The sequence below is a fragment of the Asterias rubens genome, chromosome 17 (assembly GCF_902459465.1).
Source record: "Asterias rubens chromosome 17, eAstRub1.3, whole genome shotgun sequence".
Classification (NCBI taxonomy): Eukaryota; Metazoa; Echinodermata; class Asteroidea; order Forcipulatida; family Asteriidae; genus Asterias; species Asterias rubens.
Window position 1 is genome coordinate 12477892 of NC_047078.1, and position 19555 is coordinate 12497446.

The 19555-nt window shown below is 37.8% G+C and overlaps 1 protein-coding gene and 1 non-coding gene across 2 annotated transcripts; both read left to right on the plus strand.

Moving 5' to 3' along the window:
• The first annotated feature begins 2926 nt into the window (after positions 1-2926).
• On the plus strand, positions 2927-16166 carry LOC117301825. Its single transcript, XM_033785823.1, has 4 exons — positions 2927-3191; positions 10126-10254; positions 15610-15774; positions 16093-16166. The coding sequence occupies exons 1-4, from the start codon at positions 2999-3001 to the stop codon at positions 16164-16166; spliced, it is 561 nt and encodes a 186-aa protein (XP_033641714.1). The 5' UTR covers positions 2927-2998.
• A 3312-nt stretch (positions 16167-19478) lies between these two features.
• Positions 19479-19551, plus strand: Trnai-aau. The gene has a single exon. It is a non-coding gene; the product is annotated as a tRNA-Ile (tRNA).
• The last annotated feature ends 4 nt before the right edge of the window (positions 19552-19555 follow it).

Consider the following 19555-nt stretch of genomic DNA (forward strand, 5'->3'; position numbering starts at 1 on the left):
TCGTCTGAAGCCTTGAGCACACACGAAAAGCACGCACACTTTTCAAAACAACCGCGGGGCCAAACTAGTCTGAGCCAAATCTTGCAAACACTGGAGATTAAACTGGTAAGTCTACTGCCACCTATCACTCCAAAGTCTCCTAAAAACAACTTATCGGTGTTTGTAATTTCTTTGGAGATTTTTATTGCACGTGTTATTTCGATTGCCACAGTTGAATAGTCAACTTTCATGTCCCGTCTCAAATGATTTTATTGAATCTAAACACACAACTTCCCCGGCAAAGCAGGCCTTCTGGTAAAAGCGAGCATACTAATCAACCAAATTGAAAACCAATATAATACAAGTTTTAACGTTAAGTATTAGGACAATTTAGGACAAATTAGGACAATAACCTGGGTTTAGTATTGTTTATTAGATATTTAGTATAGGCAAATTATTATTATTTTATTTTGAGGCGTCCAATTCACGATACTTGAGTACAGTATGTATACCTCGGTAAAACAACAAACTTTGTAGAAAACTCCCTGCATTAAGTCAACAAACTTTTGTTCATTTAGGCTAAAATACGAGTTAATTGGGTAGAAAAATGTGTATAAAAATGCAATGTAACTAACTATTGCGTAAATTTTTCAACACTATTGTGGTGTTTTACTAAATAAAACAGCAAGATAGTTTCAAAAATTATGTTTCTTGTCTTAACCTCGTATGTTGGTCAATAAATATATGTGGTTTATTGCTCGAACCCGCCTGTATCCGGCAGCATCCTGGTTTCAAAAAGTTCATTACGACTACGATTTCCAGGGGTTGGTGGGTGTGGTACGGTATTGCTTGTACAACCCACCTAAACGAATTGATTCTTGAAACATGTGACGTCATAATGTTTACAAATGAGCCACAGAGCCTGGACTTCCTGCAGGCGCCTTTTCTGCACAGCCGATGACATTACACAATTGGTAAGAGAAAAACTCGTCTAAGATCACAGAATAACATGGTCTAATGATGTTGATAGTAGAAAACATCCCTTGAAATATTTCTGTCTGAAATGGCATACTTGATGACAAAAAGTAAAACAAATTTCCCGTTAGAAGTTTATCGCTCAGTGGGCGTTTTATTCGTTACTTTTAAAATGAATCATTGTTATGCAAAATGTGTATCGGTTTTCACTATTTTCTGATGATCCAGATGGTCGATCGATCTCAAACTTCTACAGGTTTGTCATTTTTTGTCTATGGTGGAGAACAGTGCTTACACCGCAGCAACTGTTTTGTTAGCACACAAAAAATATTTCCGCAACGTTCCTTAAAGGTTGCATTGTCTGATTTTAATAAACTTTTGATTTGAAGAAAGCGGGCAACATTACTCCATCATTAAAAACGAACCTCTATACCATCCAAACAAATGACATTAAACAATGTAAGCCTACACAGGATTGGTAGGGTTAGAAATCGTTGTTTTATTTTACTCTGAAAGCTCAGGGTCCTCAGTGTACTTTCTAGCTGGCTGTCAAAACAGAAAGGTTTTGTCGGCGGTGTGAACCGAGAATCATGTAATGGTTCTCGAGCGACGTCAGTGGTCACATTGTCTATATTATACCACAGACATTACTTATAAAATAGGTATTATGTCTGTGGTTGGCACCCGCAAAAGTATGACTCTGGTCATACCGCCCTCTGTTGACTGTTTAAGATGACAGCCCCAAGGCTGTGTTCCTTGCCGAAAGTCCTTTTAATAAACAGAAAAGGATACATGAGAGGATTTGACGCCTGTTTGTAAAATGTAACATAAAATGATGTATTTATTCGATTGGGCTAGGGTAAATGCATAGTGTCCAAGAAGTGCTTTTCATATGGGACCGGTTTTCAGAAATTAATATTTTGCCAAGTCCAGAATTATTTCGGGGGAAAAACGAAAATCGCGGTTACTCCCACAGCAGGTCCCGTTTCTCACCTTCTCTCCTCCATTCTATCTCTTCTCTCATCCGGTCTCCACCTGTTATCTATGCTGGAAGAAATCGGAGGAAAGTTAACAATCAATCAAATAATGCAATGCAGTACGGGGTACGGGATTCGAACCTGTAAGAATATATATATGTATATATGCGGTAGGTCTAACCCTTCTTCTAAGGTAAGAAAAACATATCAGTGGAATTGGAGCTAATTTAGGGCAGATCAATTGGTGGCGAGGTGCGGAAAATTAGGGATAATTTCAAAACATCTTCAACTCCCCCTACGTCACTTAGCAACTAGCAGCGCTGACGCTCCGATTAAAAAAAAATGTAATATTCGTATTAAACATTTTACGCACGAAAACACCATAATTATAATAGATACTCGTTTAGGACTATCTTAAAGGCCCTTGACACTATCACTATTGGTAATTACTCAATGATGATTGTTGGGTTCTTGGTAACGAGCATCGGAGAGCTGTTGATAGTAAACAAAACATTGTGATTAAAGACTCCCTCTGAAGTAACATAGGTTTTGAGAAAGGAGTATTTTCTCACTCAAATAACAAAAGACCTCAGCTGAAGCCTTTTATTATGCATCTGAAAGCATACATAGCAATGCAACATGCTTTTTTTAATTTATTTTTTTATTCATTATTCTCTTGCAAATTCGATGAAAAAATGTCACAGGTGTGTTATTGTATGCATTTATGCAAGTAACAATACTGGTCTTTGACAATTACCAAAGGTGTCCAGTGCCTTTAACTCTTACTCTCATAGCAACACAAAACACAATTGTATTACAAACAGTTAAAATTCACTAAAGAAATGAATAAACATGCCCAAAACTAAACAAATTGTTTAATTAAAAAAATTAATAGGCTATTTTTAGCAACAGGGCCAGTTTTTTATGATGCCATGTTTCCGTAAAGGTTACCATAGATACCAGTACGCAAAGGGTGGAAGCTGGAAAACCAGTCTTTGGCGGGGTAGCGGCAAACAAACCTCATTCTCGGCTGATGATGCCTTGATGGCAGTTGGTTCTGAGTTACAATGATGTCCAACTTCGCTAGCAACCCGATTGTGCCATTTGTTTTGGCAGGAATCCTGCAACTGTTTCTTTCGGTCGTAGGGGACTCATGTGGAGCGTTGACCATAGCTGAGGCTGATGATGACTACATGTCACTCCGGAGGAAAGCTTTCTCCAATTTCAGATCAACTTGCCGAAAAGCTGTCCCCAAACAGGGTGAGTTTATACTTATGTATTTTCTCAACGAAAATCCTGAATACCCGTTTCAGACAGGCGCGCCAGAGTTGCGCCGAACCAAATAGATTAGGAGCGACTCTAGGTCGACCCAAATAACTTTTTAATTTCAGACAGCTCAACCTAAAGGCAGTGGACACTATTCGTCATTACTCAAAATAATTAGTGTCATAAAACCTTTTCTCGAGTACGATTAATGGGGAGGTTAATAATATAAAACGTTGTAAGAAACAGCTCCCTCTGAAGTGACGTAGTTTTCGAGAAAGAAGTAATTTTCCACGAATTTGATTTCGAGACCTCAGATTTAGAATGTGAGGTCTCGAAATCAAGCATCTTCTGAAAGCACACAACTTCGTGTGACCATAGTGTGACAAGGGTGTTTTTTCCTTCATTATTATCTCGCAACTTCGACGACCAATTGAGCTCAAATTTTCACAGGTTTGTTATTTTATGTTGTGATACACCAACTGTGAAGACCAATACCTATAGTGTCCACTGCCTTTAACATAATACATTTGGCTTGGCTCATGACAAGATCGAAACCATGGCATCAAGAGGTGTTTCCATGACTGTGCGTCAACACTTTATTTACATCATGTTGTGTTTTTTCTGAATTGAAATAGTTTTTTCTTTTGATTTGTTACCCTTCCTTAAAGTTAAGCCTGCACCTAATAACTTTGAAATGCAAACTAAATATGTTGATTTAGCTTTGATTATGTTCTTGTCCTGGTATAAGTTGTCTTTGTTTTTCTTTTAAAGCCATTGGAAACTTTCGGTAAACAGTATTGTCCAAAGGCCCACACTTCGTGTATCACAACTTATATATAAAATAACAAACCTGTGAAAATTTAGGCTCGATCGGTCATCGAAGTCGGGAGAAAATAACGGGAAAACCCACCCTTGTTTCAGCACGTTTCGCCGTGTCATGACATTATTTTTTTTGTTTAAAATAAATCCGTTAAATGTTTTCTCAAAAAGTAAAGCATTTTATTGAATAATATTGCAAGGGAAGTGTTTCATCAGTACCTTCTGTAAGTTACCCTGTAAGTTACTTGTAAATCTGTAAACTTAAAAAAAAAATTATGTTCCGAAAGTGTCCAATGGCTTCAATGTCGGGACCATTTCAAATTAAAAGGTAACAAATGTTTTAAAAATGAAACAAAAGTTTACAATTTTAAGGGAAAGAAATTTAAATGTTATTCTTGACTGCTTCAACCAGTCTTGCCCCTTCTACACTATTCCTTGATCTGAAATTGAATTATTCTTGCGGCCTAGTAAAATTGAATGATCTGATTTGACCAGTAAATGCAAAACTAGTGCATTTTTTTCCCTACAGTTTCGTGATGAAATCGGCTGCAGGAGTTTAAAAAAATGAATGTTTTTTTTTTTTAAATTGGCCGGAAAAACTATAAACAAGAACAAATTTTTCGCTTAGCATTTCTATGCTAAGTGAAAATGGGAAGCGCACCAGCAACAACGGTACACACTTGATTAACTTTTGGCTGGTAACCAGTTTGTGCTTTAAGAAAGTTTTTGTGCTTACAAGCTTAAAGAGGGTGTCATGGCTGAGTGGCTAAGTGCCACGAAGTTATTGTGTATACGTCATCAGAATGTGGGTTCGAATCCCGGTCTTGACACTTGCAAGATACTTTACAAGCCCTTTACACACTATTGTTTTTTTCCGGGAAATTCCCTGGAAATTTTGGTCGATCTTTTCACACTACAAAAAACTCCCGGGAAATAATTAACCCTGCTCAGGGGTTGACGTTTTAAGGGAGTTAATCCCGAGGTAAAACGTTTTCCCGGGGGGGGGGGAGCAGCTAGTGAGAACAAAAGCGGGTTTAACACCCAAACTTTTGCGTCCACTGCGTTGAGACGCCAGCATGGGCTGACATGTTTAGCGTGCATATTCCCGGGAAATAGCACTGCCAGGAGTTACCAAGTTGGGGTAAGCCCTTTTCACACTACAGGTATTTCCCGGGAAATTCCCGGGAAATGTTAGTCGATCTGTTCACACTGCAACAAAATTCCCGGGAAATAACATTTTCCCCGGGAAATAATTTACCCAGTTAAGGGGTAGGGTTAAAGGAGTTAACCCCGGGAAAAACATTTTTCTAGTGAGAACGAAAGCGGGTTTAACTTACCCCACCTTTTGATTCCACTGTGTTGAGACGTCATTAATCTCGAAAGGTCACAGACGTCAAAAATAGCGCGCCAAATAATTCGCGTGGTAACAATAGCCCTTTTTTGTTTCTCGTTCTGAAAGTGTTTACGTTTAGGTACGAAAATAAAAGTGAAATACATCTGTAATTTACAAATAGATATATTAATTAAAAAAATTGACCACGTGAATGGAATAGGAATACAATAAATAGTTGGCGTAAACAAGCTTCCTTCTCGTACACACGCCAATGTGACGCCATGTGTGTATGGTATTTCGTATTTTACATGTACTTGGCTGTTGGTGGACATTTGTTGTCCAGAGTCAGATTTGAGTTCTTCGATCGACATTGCTGTCTACCACCTGACAGTAAATATTTTAGTTCAATTTGTTGCTCAATTTCTTACGATGGGTAGAAGTGACCGATGGAGTGATGATAACACTTTGAAACTAGTTGCATTTTTGGCCGACGATGCAGTCCAAAAACAGCTAGATGGGCATATAGGCCTACAAGAAACGGGAAAGTTTTCTCAAAATTGGCTGACTGCCTGCGTGAAGCTGAATATGAACGGACCCCTGCCCATTGCAGATAAAAACTGAAAACCTTGGGAAAAAAAGACTATAGGTCGGTAGGATAATAGTTTTGTTTTTCAAAGCCTAAAAATTTTCTATTGTATAAGTGTTCCCCTGCAAAAACATTTTTTTTATACATTTAAAAGTCTTTATGAAGCCATGAAAAAATGCTAGCCAATATAGAGTTAAAGCCTATTCATTGTTCTTTCTTTGCACAATGGGAAAACAGCACTGTTGATGTTGGAAGGGAAGATTGCTTCTTTTTCTTTCTACTGCTGTTATCAGATTGTGCAAAATCGACCATGAGGTATTTTTTCTATAAAACCTTTAATTACCTTGGACATTATTATGCAATCTTCGAAGATGCCATTCAGAAAATTACTAGGCCTTACCCCAGGGTTGAATCCCTTAACCCTGCCCCTGAGCAGGGTTGATTATTTCCTGGGAAAACGTCATTTCCCGGGAAATTCCCGGGAGTATTTTTGTAGTGTGAACAGATCAACCAAAAGTTCCCGGGAATTTCCCGGGAAATAACTATAGTGTGAACAGGCAAACATTTAGATGAATGCCAACACAAAACCTCTGGGTAAAACACGGACACAAAAGTCCATTCAATTACAGTTCTCAAAAAAAAAAAAAACTTTCGCAGAATAGAGACCTCCCTTTCGCATTTTCTAATAGCAACTTGCTCCCACCAGTGGCCGCTCTTCTTGGTAGACCAGATTGACCTTTGACCAATACTTCCAGCAAGTGCCATGAAACCCGTCAATCGCACGACAAATTCCATCCGATTGTTATATACCGATGTCTTTAAAACACTGTCACAGCAATCGTCTTCTCCTGACATGCCGTCAGCGACGTCTTTCCCGAACTGCAAGACTTCTTCTCCGCCGTAATCACAGTAATATTGGTATAACAACACGCAAATACACACGTGCAGCCATTTTGGGTCGCATGTGGCAAGGATTTTGCAGCCGGCCGTGTGGCATTGTGGGAACGGACCTCCTTCAACAAACATTGGTAACTTCCGCATGGGCTGACCTGTTTACCACATTTCCTGGGGTTTGATCTTAAGTGTGAAACGACCGTGCATATTCCTGGGGAAAAGTATACCCGGGAGTTACCAAATTGGGATAGTGAGAACGGTTGCTGGGGTGGCGGTGGGGTAAAAAACTCCCTGGTTTTTCCGGGAGTTTAATTCCCGGAAAATGGATTTGTAGTATGAAAAAAAAGGTTTCCTTCACCAAAGAGGTACTCCAAAAAACTCCCGGGTCAGAATTGACCCGGATTTGGGTCCCAGGGGGCCAGACCCATTTCTTGGTCAGTCTGACCCGGAATCCGTGTCAGTGTGACCCGGAATCCGTGTCAAAATCCCCGATTTTGACCCATTTTCTGGTCACAATGACATGGATTTCCGAGTTTTCAGAGTGTAGATGTTGATATTGTGTATTCCTTTTGGAGCGGCACGGCAGCTCGGCGGCTGAGAAAGATTAAGGGACCAAGTAAACCGCATAAAAACGGGTATTTTGAAATGCGTTCTAAACGAATTTGTTGTTAGTATAGGTTTAACCACCAAGCTATTCTATTTCGCGCGAAATCGAATGCTACTGAAAATGGTCATTCGATTTCGTTTTATGATTAGTCAAATGTAATCTTGCGTCATTCGATTTTTACAAAATAATCATTCAATTTAAAACTCATCAAAGCAGCATTCAAATTCACAGACGCTTCTTGAGGCGGGTGTGTCACGATAAAAAAAGGCCGCTAAATTGAACAGAGTGCTTAAGGAATTTGAATCGACTCTAAACGAAATTGAATGACCGAATTCTGAATTTGAAAAGCAGTAACAACTGGAGAGGCAAAACAGCTTTAATTCGAACGCATTTGACCGAGAAAACCTATATTATTAAGAAATTTAAGCACACAAAGACCGCTGAAGCTAGGCTTTATGAAACCAAAATTACATCATTTGCAATTTCGTAAAGAAGCAATCAATTTCGCTCACCGAGGATTCAAATAAGTACGACTAAAGAAATACGAATAAACGGATAAACTTTATAAGGCAACTGTTTCGTATCTTCACTTTTAAACCAAGCAAACCCTATTTTCTTTATTTTATGTTTCTATTAGACTTTACCAGGAGCCCCATAAGGGTTTTTTACTTTATTTTTTTCTTGAGACCTTTAATGGTTAACTGACCGAGACCTGATATTTGAATGTGTTTGAATGTTTGTTTTTTGTAAAGGTTTTCCAGTTTTTATTTATTTTTTTGTAAATATTCACCAACCATCAATCTGTTGGCGTGCCAGACATCTTGGCAAATGTATGTTCGAGAGCGTCAAAAAATGAACCGCATGCCTTAAAGTCACCTGGAAGTGGTATTTTGTTCAAAATAAAGCTTGTGTCACTAGTATATGTGTTTTGATGAGTGGAATGAATAAACAGTTAACTAAGGTTCTAAAAAAATTAGTTCTCGTTTTATTTACAAATTTAATGCGGACGGTCCACTCGGATTACCCTGCACGGTGAATCGCAAGCTAAAAACATGCCCTCAAAGCTCAAACTAACCCGAATTGTTCATGTTTGGCATACGCTCCTCTAGGTTCGTCACGTCTTTCAGGTACCTTACTTGACTTCCCACTCTGGAAAAGTTGTTGGGATGTCGTCATGTTTTAGAATAACATTTCTCTTCATGTCAAATGTGTGGTTTTTTCCGGATTCAAAGCACGACGGCTCGAAGTGTTCGCTGCACAGCGCTGAAAAAGACGTCGGACCGGACCACCATATCGCTCTTGTGAGTCTGACCTTCGCGGCCCACAACCGCACATACTTGGGATCTGCAGGAAACACATGCAACCTGACCCCACCTTTAGTTGCTTTGCTGCATCTAGCAGCAATTCACCTGGTCTGCACTGCCGGAAAATAGGAGAGAAAAAACTTGTTTCGAAACGTACCAACTCACGACCGTGCATGTACTTTCTCGGTCGAATTCGACAAATGAGCAGCCGATTTCATTTTCATGCGTTCGAATTAAAGCTATTTTGCCTCTCCGGTTTTTACTGCGTTTCAAATTCAGAATTCGGCCATTCAATTTTGTTTTGAGTCGAGTCAAATTCCTTTAGCACTCTATTCAATTTAGCATACCGTCATTCTTTTTCGTGACACATACGCCCCACGAAGCGTCTGCGAATCTGAATGCTGCTTTGATGGATGGTTAAATTGAATGATTATTTTGTTAAATCGAATGACGTAACAATATTATTTGACTAATCATAAAACGAAACCGAGTGACCCTTTTCAGTAGCATTCAATTTCATGCGAAATAGAACAGGCTGGTGGTTAAACTGGCTGCTCATTTTCCGAAATTGACCGAGAAAACCTATATTTACGCATTGCAGGCAAAGTCTGCCTCGATTGACGTCACAAAAGAGGTAGGTAGAGTCAGCCCCCCAAACAACTTTATCTATTTTTTAAAGGCAGTGGACACTATTGGTAATTGTCAAAGACTAGCCTTCACACTTGGTGTATCTCAACATATGCATAAAATAACAAACCTGTAAAAATGTGAGCTCAATCGGTCGTCGAAGTTGCGAGATATTAATGAAAGAAAAAAAACTTGCTACACGAAGTTGTGTGCGTTTAAATGGTTGATTTCGAGACCTTAAGTTCTAAATCTGAGGTCTCGAAATCAAATTCGTGGAAAATTGCTTCTTACTCGAAAACTAGTTTTAAAAAAATGTTTTATTGTTCATATGCATATACTCTTATGTTTGGAAGAAGAAAAAAATCAATTTCCAGGTGACTTTAAACATTCGTAATGGGAAAAAGTTAACCAAGCGCTATATAAGACTTCGATTTTATATATTATTATAAAGTTAACCAAGCGTTTTTTAGATTGCACATCTTCCAGAATGGACTGCAACAAAATGAAATTGAATGACTAAACACACGCCTCAAAAAAACTCCTGCGAATTTGAATGCAGCTTCGGTGAATAGTTAAATTGAATGATTATTTTGTTAAATCGAATGACGTAAAAGTACATTTTGACTAGTCTTAAAAAGAAATCGAATGACTCTTTTCAGTAGCGATCGATTTCGTGCGAAATAGAATATGCTGGTGGTTAAATTGGCTGCTCTTTTTCTGAAATTGACCGAGAAAACCTTTATATTCTTATATTTCAGACTTTGATGAGTGTGTAACAGGTACTCATACATGTGACTCGGTGAAAAACGAAATATGCGTCAATACTCCAGGTGGCTTTGACTGTGTCTGCATGGAGGGGTATCAGCGTGTTGGTCAGTCTTGTGAAGGTAAGGTTTATTTATTTGATTTATTTATTTGTTTTAAATCTTTAGACATACACAATAGTTACAAGTTGTACATGGGCTGTCAAAGTTGAAACAAAAGTATAAAAACTGTCCTTAAAAGATGTGTAAAACCAGACCCCTGCCAACGATAAAAATATAATTATACAATATAAAAAGGAGATTGCACTGAAACATTTAAAAATCAAACTAAAGAAAACATTAAAACACAAGCAAATCCAGATTATTGGAAACAAATTGCACCCACAACAAAACACCGTAGCAATAAGAGGAAGGGACAATAATTTAAAAAATAAAAACCATTAACTTTGCTAACTTTGTAACAATGGCTATACATTTTCTGACGCATTCATTTGAAATAGTCATCCTGTATTCTTAGGCAAAGTATACCTATGCGTTTTTAACGTAAAGTCGTGGGTCCTATTAGCTGAGCTAAATACAAAAGAGTATAACCCTACATGTATATCAAAGCTTAGGCCGTGTCCGAAACGACGACTTCGGCTACAGCTACGTCTAGATCAGCGAGTCTACCAGTGTTGCAGAATAGGCAGACGCGCGCAATCTAGCCGTAGCTGTAGCCGAAGTCGCCGTTTCGGACACGGCCTTAGTCTTAAAGGAACACGTTGCCTTGGATCGGTCGAGTTGGGCCCTTGAAAAGCGTTTATAACCGTTTGTTATCAAATGCACACGGTTAGAAAGATTTTTTAAAAGTAGAATACAATGATCTACACACATTTGCCTCGAAATTGCGTGGTTTTCATTTTACTTTGCGAACTAACTTGACTCCCATAAATGGCCGACCGTGTTTGTCGGCGAGGTGAAAGGAAAACCACGCAATTTTGTGAGTGATACTTGTGTGGATCATTATATTCTACTTTTAAAATATATTTCTAATCATACGCATTTTATGACAAACGGTTACAAACGCTTTTCAAAGACCAACTCGTCCGATCCAAGGCAACGTGTTATTTTAAATGTTACCAAAAACAATTAGCTTAACATCATTTAACTAATTAGTTATAATGACATAAATATTTCATTAGCTAATCTTGAGACCACCATCTCAAAAAGTATACGTTTGAGTATATTCTTTTGGATAACTTTTATTTGTTTTTTTGAACCGTTCGATTGTTTTAAGGATCAAAGCCATTGGCCACTTTCGGATAAACAGTATTGTTTAAGGCCCACACTTCGTGTATTCCAACTTCTACATAAAATAACAAACCTGTGAAAATTTAGGCTCAATCGGTCATCGGAGTCGGGAGAAAATAACGGGATAACCCACCCTTGTTTCAGCCCGTTTCGCCGTGTCATGACATCCGTAATTCTCGATATCGAGAATTTATATTGCTTTATTGGTATCTAACAACTGAATAAAACGTCTCAACATCGTCTAGTGTCTTAATCATGTTGCTCAAAGTTGATGTAAGACAAAAAACCTGGAACTGCTTTTCAAGAAGAGCCAAAAACCTTTTGGTCACTTTGTGTAGCAATTGAGCGTTTTTTTACATGTAGCTAAACAAACAAATATTTATCCCCGATGCAAATTGAACATCTAGTAAATCGTTTGCAGTACCCTCTGCTAAAACATAGGATTCGAACTGCCTCTAGCTACCGGACAATCTCGTAGGTCTAGTTGGTAAGACACTGCTCTGGAATTGCAAAGAAAGATCGAGGGTTCGAATCCCACCCGAGTTAAATGCCTGGTTTTTTTTCACAGGACTCGGGAAAGTACTGAGTATACAGTGCTTCATACATCGGTGTATATGGGTATAAAACCAAAAATTAATATTCTTTATCCCGATGCAAATTTAACCTCTATTAAAACAAATATTTCATAACAAATAAAATAGGTTTTCTTGGTCACTTTCGGCAAACGAGCAGCCAATTTAACCACAAGCTATTCCATGCTGCTGAAAAGGGTCATGCAGTCGATTTCGTTTTATGATTAGTCAAATGTAATGTTGCGTCTTTCGGTTATAGAGAGAAATAAAAACAATTTCAAAGAAATCAAAGAAGAAAGTAACATCATATAGGGCCTATGTAAAGTCTACTGGAAACATAAGCAAAGAACATATGGTTCGCTTGAATTAAAGTGAAGGTACGAAACAGTTTCCCGAGTAGTTTATCTGTTTATTCATGTTTCTTTATAGTCGTACTTAGTCATTACGAAATTAAAAAGAACTAAATGAGCAAAATCTACAGTCGAACAAGCTTTGCTAAATTGAATGATGATTGTGTGTCACGAAAAAGAATGACGACTAAAGAAAAATGAACAAACATATAAACTGTACTAGGCAACTGTTTCGTACATTCACGTTTATGTTTCCAGTGGACTTACATTGGCCATATATACAGTGTTATTTTCTTTCCGTTTTTTGGGAGGGGGGGCGGGAGGGGGGGCTGGTCTTTATTGGTTTTCTGACCTTTTATTTGGGGATCTTTATTTGTCAACTGATCAAAACCTAATTGTATTGTGTTTGAATCGGGGTGTTTATTTACGTTTATTTAATTATTTTTTTATTGTTTATGTTTTTCCCTTAACCTTTCAACCAAACGTTTTTTATATTGCACAAATTCCAGTAATGACTGCCCAAAAATGATTTTCAATGGCTAAAGCACACGCCCGTGCGAATTTGATGCTGATTTGATGAATTATTAAATTTAATGGTTATTTTGTTAAACCGAATGACGCAACATTACATTTGACTAATCATAAAATGAAATCGAATGACACTTTTAAGCAGCAATTATGTCCCCTTCACTTTTTCTTAAATGTACTGGACTCAGAAGTTCACAAACAACTAAGAAGTATACAAACAATTCGGAAATAAATGAAAACTAACAAATAAACGAAAAGCCAGAAAAATACAAAAACTCAGAGAAAAAAAATCTTATCTTATAGAGAAGTTAACGAAAACTCATAAATAAACGAAAACTTAAGAGTTAAACAAACAACTCAGGAATACACGAACAACAAAGGAATAAGCGAATTATTCAGATTTAAACATTCTTGGAAATAAACCAACAACCAACAAAACAATTAAGGCTTTTTACGTGACTCCAAATGCTCATGCTGATTATGCCACCTAGGAAGAAAAATAATTATCTCAAAACCTTTACAATGTTTTGTTCATCTTCATCAAAAATAATCGCCATACAATAACCGGCTTCCAAGAGGCACTTATTGGTGCATAAAAACAGTTTTTAATGACAACAGTTTAAAAAAAAGTAAATTTATACTCATGGCGCCACGGGGGTGGCTGCCAAAACCCCTATAATTTCAAATAAAAATAAAATATTATTAAAAATGTCCGCTACCTGCATGCTTTACAAGGAGCAGACAATAACATAATTTTTTTTTTCTTTTTACTCTTTGTATAATATCCATCCACAATTCGGCTATTTTGACAACCATGTTTGCATTTTTAATAAACCAATAATGGTAATAATAAAAAATAATAATAATAATACACCTTTTTTATTTTTTTTTTTTAAGGTTTAAATATTGTGTACATTACAGTAATAGTATCATAATTGAATATAATTAAATACTTTATGGAAAATACGAAGAAAGGGTACCGATTTTACAAAAGCAATATACCGTTGAAATCAAAGACCGACGATATATAAACAAGGTCGTGTTTTTTTTTGTTTTTTTTTGTATTATCCATACAATGATTTAACACCAGTAATCTACACTACTTTTAATAAATAAGAGCCCCAAAGTGTGGGTGCAACCGAGTTAGCCATCGGACACACAAAAAAAAGAATAAATGTTTAGTTTGTTTGCATTTAGTAAAAAGAGTAAAAAGAAAAAAAAAATTATTAGACGTTATATTCAAATAATGGTTCGTGGCGGCATTCCAACAGAGCCGTTTTATTTTTGAACAAAGGAATCAATTAGTGCACCGCAATACAGAAATGTATACGCCACGTCCGTTTAATTGGGCCTTCCGCTCGGTTGTCGGTCAGGCAACTGAGAGCAAGTTCAAACGACCAAAAGAACTAGCGGACACGTCAATCTTGACCGAGGGGTGATTCTTAAACGAGTTATTTGCATCGAGAAATGGCCCATGTTCTTCATGTTTTTCTTGTAACCATTGTTAGGTGATTCAATTATGTAACAACAAAAACAACAACAACAACAAACGAACATTTAGAGCAGGTTCAGACACGATCAAAACTTGGTAGACGACATCAAAATTACCGGCCCCGTACACTCATGAAGGTGTGTGTTACTAACGACGGTTGTTTGCATCGAACAATGTCTCTTTAATTTCCTTAAACTAATCATGCCACTTGATACAAGTTAAAAACAAATCAGGAACAAACAAACAAAACCAAATAAACAAACAAATAAACAGACAAACAAACAGACAAACAAACAAACAGACAAACAAACAAACAAACAAACAAACAAACAAACAAACAAACAAACAAACAAACAAACAAACAAATAAACAAACAAACAAACAAACAAACAAACAAACAGACAAACAAACAAACAAACAAACAAACAAATAAATAAATAAACAAACAAACAAACAAACAAACAAACAACCATTTTTCTAGACAAGTACACCCCTTACACATCAATCGAGCAACCCGGTCCAAAGTCTGCTAGGGTAGATCGAAGACCCTCATGACTGAGGGTCATGACCCTCCTTATAAAAAGGAGGTCATATACGCCTTACATACTACTAACCATCAGCTTTGCTAAATTGAGTGATGATTGTGTATCACGAAAAAGAATTATTGAATGATGATTGTGTGTCATGAAAAATAATGGCGATAATATGCTAACTTTAACAGGGTGTTCTAGGAACTTGAAAGCCTCAAAACGAAATTGAATGGCCGAATTCTGAATTTGAAACGCAGTAACAACTGGAGAGGCAAAACAGCTTTAATTCGAACGCATGAAAATGAAATTGGCTGCTCATTTGCCGAATTTGACCGAGAAAACCTATACAATAATTTATCCGAGCCTGGGGCTTTCTGTGCTTCAACTTTGAAGGAGAATTGATAAATGTAGGCGTTTAAGTTGGTACTTTTTGGCTTGGGAGTGGGAGGAACGCCTCATGGAAATTGGCAGCGAGTCGGTTTTGAAAAAAAAACGTTTTCGGAGTGGTTTTTAATTGTCTTTAATTAGCAAAGTTTTCAAGAAAATTTGTGTATTTTTGAATATTTATCATTTAGCATTGGTTACTATGGGAGTTTTTTAGTGTGGTGCACCCACAGAGAACAGAATCTCCATGACAACAGAATCTCCATGAGAACAGAATCTCCTGCCACATCTACCCTCTTTAAACCAGTTCCGTGTTCCTTTGTTTCTTCCAGCTTGTCATTTCTCTACTGTGCCTCATCCCAAACCATACAGCTACATGTTTATTCTGGAGCCCCAGATATCGCCTTTTATGGTGAACTTCAGTGTGAAAACTGGAGAACTCGCCATGGTAGGACTGTCGGAGAATAGGACGGATCAGACAGTCATTATTGAGATACGTAAGTCCCGAACTTTGCATTATCGTTTGACTGACACACTAAGCCTGGGCGACCAGTGAAATTTACAACTCGACTAGTCAGGCCTCAAATAGTCACGACTTTAGCCGTGTTCGCACTGGATTAATATTTTTGGGTAACTTAACAATGACGCTGGGCAACATTCCAACGGGTTAACTTTCCCACCGTCCGCACTTGGATTAATTTGACTCGGGTAAACTTACCGAGACCGTGGTTAAACTAACCGAGCTGGCCCCCCGCGTAACATTGAATAGTTCGATAATCACGAAAATCTTATTCTTCCATGACAAAACATGTCAGCTTCTTCGGGTCACGGACGGATGGAAGATTTAACCGAGTCGTCACGTCCGCATTGGACTTTCCGGCTCGGTTAAACTGACCTGGTCAATCTTCCTGGGCCCCTTTGGCTCGTTTTAACTACCCATTCGGGTCGGGTAAGCCTGGGAGGAAAACATCCTGGGCTGTTCGCATTGGATTTAAAATGGGTAAGTTACCCATTGGCTCAGTTAGTTTACCCAAATTAAGTCCAATGCTTAAGACAGGGGCAAAATAGCACCCTAAAAGGATCGAGGGATTGTGTCGCTAATGTTTGATTGTGTTTCGTAAGTAAGGGGCCACTCAAAGTTGTCGATGTTTTTTAAATTTCGACTTTTTTTCTTCAAATTTATGTTGTCGTGAATAGTTGTGAGAAAGAAAAAAAACAGTCGTAAGCTACCAAACAGGTAGTCGCGACTATTTTGTAGTAGTCTAGGCGGCACGATTAACCGAGTAGTTGAAAAACGGTAGTCGCGGCTCGACTAAGCATTCAAAAGTTGCAACTTCGACACTAGTCACACTAGTTGCACAGGCTTTATACTAAATAAAGCAGAGTATTATGTATGTTTAATCTTGTACTTGCATCATGTCTTCGTCCATTTTTTTGCTTCCTTAAAAATGGTTATGGGAATGCCATTTAAACTTGTTCACAATGTGTTTCGTTATAATTTGATTGTTTCTTTGATATGTTTTCCCCATCTGCATTTTCTGTAATTATCGATCCAAACTAAGGCCCCAACATCAAGGTTTAAAAAACTAGCTACACTTCTGCCGTTGATGGCGTGCGTCAAAATGGCTATACTTTGACATCGTGTTTGGGTTGTTATTGAAATGTGCAACACTAGAAAACGGCTGCACAAAACGGCGCACTTTCAAATGACGTTTCAAATGACGTTATTGCAGGAGATTCTGTTATTAGGTTTCGATAGTTCGCGTCAGTGACTGCGTAACAAATAGCGAAAAGCTTTTATAATATTATGATTCTCCTGTTTTTATTTTGTTGTTCTTCTTCTTTCGTTCAGTGTTTGGCTACTCTTTATCCAGAAGGGGGATAGTCGTCAGACGCTGTGTGCCACAATTCTGTGAGAGTTACGGCGGGTTGATGGCTGAATACATACACCCATCAGCGGTAACTAGCAGCACTGAATATCGCCCTTTCTGGATTCACTACGTTGAGGGCGTCGTAACTGTCGGCAAAGGAGGTCAACAGGAGAGTCTCGTGGAATGGAACGCTGGTGCCTATTATGGCAGAGTACCAACTCAATTACACATCGGTATATCTACATGGGAGAATGCGTACGGCGAGTGGAATTTCTGCCAGAACAAATAAATTACTTTCACATTTCGGTTAGCAGGGAATTTACAACCCCCCAAAAAACTAAACAAAATACTGTTAGTCTGTTGTCAAGGCCTTCGTTGCTTGGAGAGCCACGGCGATCCCAAGCGACTGGAACAGAAGATCACGCATGTTACGCCACTCGATCGCCACTCGACTCCCGCTTGTGGTCTCCGTTCCAGTCGCTCCGATGTTTATGCCACGAAGACCTTGACTAAAGGCTAAACCACTATAGGATTCCTATACAAAACTTAGACCTGGCAGTCGAAAATGTATTTTAATCATGTACAACGGATTTACGCGTATGTCCTGAAAACATTGCTCTGTCATTTTCACCTTTTAAAAAAAAAAAAAAAAACTAATGAAGCTGAAACTTCTTCAGGTAAATAATAATCTTCACACAGTGAGTGTGGATCATGTCACGGCCAAAAGACTTGATCTACAAAAAGGTATCAATTGAAACGACATCTAACAAAGTCTAACGGTGTCATGGTTCACGAAACAAACGGAAAACCACAACATTTCGAGGCAGGTTTTGGTGTGGATCATTATATTTTACTTAGAAAACACCAACAATATTAGTTTCATAATCAACACTTTTTTTTAGACCAGAGCACCCAACCCAAGGCAACGTGTCCCCTTAACGGAAGAAAATGCATCTCAAGTTAATACAATAGCAGCTTACAGGCAGGGTACACTTTTGATAATTGCTCCACAAGTTAATGACCATAAAAATTTACTTAGTGAGCACACAAAAGCTGTTGCTATTATAAAAACATTAGAAACAGACCCTTTGTTGTAATGTAATTTAAGGGAAAGAGATAATTGTTCAAATTTGAATCTGAGAAAGGTTTCTGGCATGAAACCTTTCTCTGGCATCTGAAAGCTCACATTATTCTATGCGTCGAGGTGTGTTCTCTTCTTTCATTAATCTCTCACAACTTCGATGACCAATGAGCAACAAAAATTCACAGGTTTGTTATTTTAAACATGTTGGGATACACACAGTGAGGAGACTGGTCTTTGACAACTACAAAGGTATACCCTGCCTTTACGACGTATGACGTTGCATATTTATTTGTTTATTATAAATGCCTTTTTTAGCTGATGATATTTTTGATTGATGTCAGTTCTTTACTGGGAGGAATTAATTTGTGCATTGGTTAGCGTTAATTCAAATTAGGTTGAATGTGTTCTTTTTTAATTGCAATTTTACATTTTTGTTGTTATTTTCAATTTTAAAGCTTTAAATGTTCAATGTAGTCAAAAAATTGCTACCGCAACAGGATTTCAACAAAGCAAACATTTTTGTTTCACCATTTTCTCCTCCAAATTGCGAAGAAGAAAAACATGCTCTAGATTTGACGAATCCATTTAATTTGTGTAGGCTAACATTTAACAAATTGATTAATTCCACTTTTATGTTAGCAATATATCGCATAATATATTAATCTATTCCCTCCTCTTTTCGGCCTGGTTTGTGCACCCCATTGTTACTTTGTTCTAGTTATTTCTCCCTTTGTGTTCCCCACACATCTTGGGGTCAAACCTGCCTATTTCCCCTACCTACAAGTTCGCGTATACCCTTTGTTATACCTTTTCATTGTTCAACCTTGCCGTTCTGCACGTTAAAAAGAAAAACAAAATTAAATTTGGCAAACTCGGGCGGTGCAGGGACTAGAGGGTTAAATTGATACCACATTTGCAATGATTACCTGTTGCTGAACTTGGCTACACGAATAACAATGAGGCAAAGTCACAAATCAAATGTGCCAAAATTACCGTTATCTGTGCTAAATGGTCAATAGGTAATGCTCAATAAATCAAACCGATCAAGATGTTCAGAACCATTAATGGTTTACACAAAAATTTGCACCAGTGAGCTCACCAGACACACTGACCATACTTTTAATTTCAAAACTTTAATTTGTACAGTGTATACAAAAAAAACTGCTTGAAATGGTAATCTAAAACAAATACATACTTTACTTTGTGTTAGGATTAATAGTTCAACATCAAAGATTTGTAATCAATTGGTCGGTTAGCTCAGTCGGCAGAGCATCGTGCTAATAACGCGAGGGTCGTGGGTTCGAGCCCCACACTGACTGTACC

Excerpts from the sequence above, each read along its gene's own strand:
- LOC117301825 (XM_033785823.1), top strand. The coding sequence starts at position 2,999 with ATGATGTCCAACTTCGCTAGCAACCCGATTGTGCCATTTGTTTTGGCA. Across the intron at positions 10,255-15,609 it reads TGTTGGTCAGTCTTGTGAAG|CTTGTCATTTCTCTACTGTG; the intron begins GTAAGGTTTATT and ends TGTTTCTTCCAG. Across the intron at positions 15,775-16,092 it reads GACAGTCATTATTGAGATAC|CTTCTTCGGGTCACGGACGG; the intron begins GTAAGTCCCGAA and ends AAAACATGTCAG.